The sequence below is a fragment of the Pteropus medius genome, unplaced genomic scaffold (assembly GCF_902729225.1).
Source record: "Pteropus medius unplaced genomic scaffold, Ma_sr-lr_union100, whole genome shotgun sequence".
Taxonomy (NCBI): Eukaryota; Metazoa; Chordata; class Mammalia; order Chiroptera; family Pteropodidae; genus Pteropus; species Pteropus medius.
This window is the reverse complement of record NW_024340693.1, coordinates 2625928-2631723: the sequence shown is the minus strand read 5'-3', so window position 1 is coordinate 2631723 and position 5796 is coordinate 2625928. Positions and strand designations below refer to the sequence as shown.

The window sequence follows — 5796 nt, the reverse complement described above, 5'->3', positions numbered from 1 at the left end:
CCGGCCCTGCCTTCGCTTCTTACCCTGGCTGCGTTGCGGACGACGCACAAGGCCTGTTTCGCCTCCGCCAACAGAAGCCTAAGTAGCACTCGCCGGGGTCGGGTAGCCCTTCCGGCGCGTGCGGCTGAGACAGAGAATGTGCTGGGCTCCTCCTGAGGCGGACACTGTGGTGGACACGGTGTTCGCCAGTGTAGGGAGCGTCTGGGGCTCTGGAGAGTCCACGCGTTCCCCAGAGCCGGCCTACTTTATGGGCCCCGATTTTCCTCCACTACCCGCTTTATCAGCGCTGTCGCGTCAGTCCCATCTCCATCCTGGGAGGCAGAATATCCGGCACGGCTCAATGAGTATTATTAAATTATCATCATTATCTTTATTATTATTGTACATATTTTTATTTCTTTAATGACTGATGGGTTTCCTGGGCAGTCTGAAGTTCTGACCAGCCAGCTGTCCTGGGCGGCCCACCTGGGGGAGAGACGGGAGGCCTCCCGCCCCTGACTTTCGGGCGCGTGCGTCATGGAGACGCCCCCGCTCCCATCCATCTCTTGGGAGCCACGGCAGCAGTTACTCCGCCCGCCCCGCGGTGGCCCATCGCGGGGCTCCCTCCTGCCCGCCATCCCCGCGCGCGGCGTCACCCCGGCGCCGCAGGCCGAGGCCCGCGCTCGCGTTCCTCTCCCGAGCTCCTGCAGGCGCCGCAGCGCGGGAAAGCGGCTCCCGCTCACATGTAAATGTCGGTGCGGCAAATGAGGTGGGAGAAGAAAAACAAACAAAAAACAAAAACGAAAACAAAAAACCAGTCAAACCGCTGCAGAAGACAAGATTCCTTTCCCTTGGCAGCTCCGGCTGAGCGGGAGGGGGTGGGGAAGCCAGACCTGGCTGCCTGGCGCTTGGGGATCCAAGGCCCGCAGCGTCCCGGGCCGCAGAGGGACTGAAGAATTGAAGCAGTGAGCCTGGGTAAATCGGGGCAAACACCAAACACTACAGAGATATTTCGGCCCGTGCGCGCGCGTGTACAGTGTGCATGTTTGGGGCGGGGGGCGGGGGTGGGCAGCAGAGCTCATGATTCGTACGATCGCCTCAATCCTCCCCTTCCTTTGTGCGCGCGTGTGGGACCCCGGTCCCCGCCTGCATCGTCCTCCCGCCACCCGGCGCACAGGGCAGGGGCGCGGTCCCCGCGCGTCCCGACGGGCGGCGTTCGGGGTCCCGGGCGCGCGCAGCCGCTACCGTGGGGCGGGGTCGCGGCCGAGGAGGTCGGCGAGCCGCAGGCGGCAGATCTTCTTCACCTCGCCCAGGGCGGTGCGCAGCTCCTGCTCGGGCGGGCACTGCAGCCGGCGCGCCAGCTCGCGGGGCAGCGCGGCGCGGTCGCTGAGGCGCGCGGCCAGCACGAAGGGGAAGCCGAAGCGCGCGCGGTACTGCGCGTTAAGCTCCGCCAGCTGGAGCCGCTCGTCCGCGCCCAGGCGCGTCAGGCCCGCGCCGCTCTGCTCGCGCTGCGACTCGGCGGTCAGCGTGCCCAGCTGCAGCTCGCGGCCCGCCAGGTCGGGGTGGCAGCGCAGGATGCCCTCTTGGCCTGCGGAGAAGCACAGACAGACAGACACGCGACGCGAGCGCGTTACGGCGCCGCGGACAGGGCGCACGGGGCTCCCGCCCGCCCCTCGGCTAAGAGGCTTCAGGAGGGACGCGACGTCCCTAGGGGGTGGGGGGTCAACGAGGGGGCGTCCTGGAGGCGCAGGGCACCCAGTGCGCACGCCCCTCAAACAGATCCCGAACCAAGCGCCCCTCCGTCCCTCCTTCTTTCCGCCTCAGCCGGGACCCAGGGGCGGGGCGGGAAGTGACAAGTTTGTCCTTTGAGACCTTGGGGCAAGAAGAGCGGAGGGGAGAGGCCGCTGAGACTCGGAATTTATGACTTGCTCGGGAGGGAGCAGGGACGCGATAAGGAGCCCGAGCGTTTCGTATCTTTTCAAAGTCCTTTGCTGTCAGGGGGGCTTTGATGTCGGAGAGGGCCGAACGCAAGAGCCTGGGGAATGGGGTTCGTTCTGTTCCAAAGGAGAAGGGCGGGGAGGGTCCGTGGGGGTGACATCCGTGGCGCTTGGCCAATAAATGCCCAGGATTTTGTGACCTTTCTGGCACCAGGCGCCCAGAGAGCCCTGCAGATGATTAACTGCGCAGAAACCCATTTCCAGCCGGAATCCCGCAGCGCTTTGGATGAAAGTGGTTTTCCACCTTTTAGGAAAATAGCGCCCACTCTCCACCCACCCCGTCTCGGGCTCGTTTCCCTTCCCCGATATGGATCCCAAAGACCACGGAGAACAACGCGTTTCGTTTCGTTTCGTTTCGTTTCGTTTTGTTTTGGAAGGTAGCTTCTCATTATCCCCCAGGCCTCCAGTGGGAACTCCCGGTGTAATTCCTGGGATTTCAAGGCCTAATCCAGGGCTTTCCCTGAGCCCGCGGCAGCCCTTCCGTTCCAAAGAGAAAAACAGAGATCCTCGGGGCGGGGCGAAATCCCAGATGCGTGACAGGGAGCTGTAATCTGTACCGTGAGGCTAAGGACACCCAACCTGCTGAGTAGTTCGATGCCAGCGTTAAAGACAACTCATCTACCTAAAACGCAGGCCCCAGTGCCAGCGAACGTGGGTGGGCAAACTGCCGCTGGTCTCAGGCGAAGTCAACTAGGGGTTAACTGTCTAGGGCTGGGCTGGAAGCCTCTGACTCTGGGCTGGAAATAGGCAGGGGACTCTGTTGGAAAGGGGATCATTTTAAACCCCCTTCGCTGTGGTGTAAACCTCCCCTTACTCAAACCGCAACGTTTCTGGGTGACGGGGATTAAATCTCTTGGACCAGCGTCCTGAGAGGTGGGGAAAACTGGCAGAAATGTCGGCATTTAAGAGAGAGTTCGATGGAGACTCTGAAAGGGTTAGGTGACCTGCCCAAGGTCACTTAGCCAGTAGCTGACCAGGCCTGGATCCTAGACTTCAAATCGTGGGCGTCTTCTGGGTACTGGCTGCCCCTGCAAGGTTAGGGGGAGTTTAAAACAAGACTCGGGTCCCCAGTAATTCCATCTCGGCACCACAGGGTTTTAGAACCCCTCTCCTGGGCCTTGTAAACAGGTGATGGTCCTTTTCCCCCCGCATCCTGCATTCAGCCCAGACTGACCAGGTGGTGCGAAAATGCAGGTGTTACATTCCCTACCTGGGGGACCCCGGCCTGGGCCTGGCGGCTGGACCACGTGGCCCCTTGATCCTGCAGTCGTCCTGGCTGGGGGGGACTGTGAGTCCTGGGTGGCCCTATGGGTCCCCACCTAGCAGGACAGCCCAAGTTCCCTTTTGGCATATTCAGATTTTCAAAGCATCCTCTAGGTGAGGGGGCGAGTCCTGGTCCTCTCACAGGACCCTCTGGGCTTCTGTTTCCCCTAGACGCCCAGCTCCAGCTTGGGGACAGCAGTTATCAGTGGGAGGCCCCGGCATGGGGGCAAGGCCTGTCCGCTCACCGTCCCCCTGGAACTCCCCCGCCTCCCTGCAGGCCCCATCTGCCCCCTCTCTCTGGCCCTTGCGCCTCACTCCTCACTCCCCTGGGTCTGTCTCCTCCGTGGAGAACCTCACCTGGGGTCTCCATGTTTGCCTAGGAGCCAGCGTGTCTCATCCTCCATTTCTGGAGAGGAAAGGAGGCCCAGAAAAGGGGCAGAGCAAAGAGAGGGAGGGAGAAAAGAAACTAAAAAAAGAGGACTTGACTCACCTACCCCCCATCCCCCGCCCCCGACACACCTCAGCTGCAGGTAAGAAGGTGTAGGGAGCCAGGCAGCTCCAAAGAAACAGGACCAGACCCTGTCCGGCCCGTCCTCCATCTTTATTACCCCAAACCACTGAGCCCTTCAGTACCGCCCAGGAAGACGGGGCCCAGTGCCCCTGACCTGCAGCAAAGCTTCATTCCCTCTCCGACGCTGCACCTGCAGCCACTCTCTGCCTGGCCTTAAATCCCAGAGGGGTGGGTACTTCCCACCTCCCTGCCTCCAGTCCTGTGGGTCCCCCCACCTGCAGGGCCCAGGCGCTAGCTAGCCAGGTCAGTCGAATGTCTCACGGTTTGACTGTCCTTCAGCCCTTCTTAAAATCTTAGACTTACGACTGGGCTGCTGGCATGTCACATGTAGAGGTGTACGTGTGGCTATGTATCGATTGTTGTAGCCACGAGTCCTGAGTCTTTGCACCTAGAAGAATTCCTGGCACAGAGCCGACACCCCTTGTTCCAACAGGAGAAGAACCGGGCAGGCAGTAGTGGCCGCCGAAGAGCAGGCACTGGCCTTAGAACCTATTCCAACCCGACAGTGTCCCTACATCGGTGGCAGCTGGTGTGTGCTCCCTCCTGGTACACGGCCCAGCTCTCTCTCTGCCAAAGACCAGCTTCTCCACTGGCGTTCTTGAAGCCGGCCCCTTCCCATCTCAAAGACCGCAATGTCAAACAGTGTCTCCCCCACGATCCGTTGTCTTGTCGTCAACACACACGCGCATGCCTTAGAATCGCTTGTCCCATCGACAAAATTAAATCCCAGCCCCGAGTCCCTGTTGTCGTCTGGGTTCTCGTCATGTCTCTGCTCCTCCTTACGGCAACTCACAGGAGCTGCGCACATGGCGTCTCTGCTTCCCAGGCTTTCAGCCCCACCCCTCGACCAGTCTGCACTCATTGTGGTCACAGGTGATGGACATCTTGCTCAAGGCCAGGACCAGTGCTCTATCCCCAACCCTTGGGAGCACATCACATGGTCGGCTGTCCCTCTTTCTTGAAAGAATACCGTCACGTGCCTGCTTTCATCATTGGTCCTTGATCCGCCCAATGACTGGCATCGAAGTACCCAGGACCTGGTACTCACGGACCCTTCCTTCTGCATTCACACCGATGCCCTACGTGTTCTCATCTAGTTCTGTGGCTTTAGATGCTTCGATTCTCTGATGGCACCCAGGTGTAGTCTAGCCCACATCCTTCCAGTGGGCTCCTTCGCCGTGATCCACCTGAACACGCGCTACTTTCATCTGGGTGAATCCTGGGCGTCTCAGACGTAAAAAAAACTCCCATTCTCCGTCCTATCCTCTGGAGTCTAAAGTCTGCCTCATTGTAGAAAACGCCGCCACCCCCCAGCCAGCTGCTCGCGCTAAAACCTTAGGAGTCATCCTTGATTTCTCTTCATTTGTGATCTGCCTTCCTCCAACAAATCTCTCCAAAAAAAAAAAAAAATCTGTTGGCTCTAACTCTAAAATCTGTTCTGAGAAACCTGGCCACAAGTGCTCGTCTCTGCTCAGTCCCTAAATCCCAGAGCGACCAGCACCCGTTGCCACCACGGCAGCCCTCCACCTCACCCCCTCCCCTCGCCTCCCCCACCCACATGTGACTTCTTAAGAAAGACCTCTGTTAGTACGTGCGTTTCTACAGTATTGTGTGTTTTCTTCGCATCGTTTCTAGACTCTGGAACGATCTTATTTATTTGCGTTGATCTTGTTTCTCTCCACTCGCAGGTAAGCACACTGAAGGCGGGGACATGTCTTGTTCACTGCTCTGTCCCCAGTTCCGAAGAAAATTCCTGAGGCATAGTGGGCACTCGGTAAATATTTATGTAACTCTGGGGAAGGAGTGTTATGAGGCTGGATACCTTCTCGCCTGTGTTCAGGGGCTCTATTAGTATCTAACTCCCTCAGTAATTCGATGACTATGTTTCGAAATAAGTATCAGATCATGAATCGTTGCCATTTTCAATGCCACAGAGAAATGCAGGATGAATTCTGTTACGATGTTTTTACTGTTCTTTGACTTTTA

General features: G+C 58.7%; 1 protein-coding gene across 2 annotated transcripts in view; it reads right to left on the bottom strand.

Annotated features, from left to right (window-relative positions):
• Positions 1 to 339: 339 nt before the first annotated feature.
• URAD (ureidoimidazoline (2-oxo-4-hydroxy-4-carboxy-5-) decarboxylase) overlaps positions 340 to 5796 on the bottom strand; it is an 8297-nt gene continuing 2840 nt past the window's right edge. The window contains exon 2 of one of the 2 annotated variants that reach the window (XM_039862815.1): positions 340 to 1567. In XM_039862815.1, the coding sequence (XP_039718749.1) occupies positions 1221 to 1567 (347 nt within the window). In that variant the 3' untranslated portion in view covers positions 340 to 1220. The remainder of the gene's footprint in view (positions 1568 to 5796) is intronic. The other variant, XM_039862806.1, reaches the window with a different exon arrangement.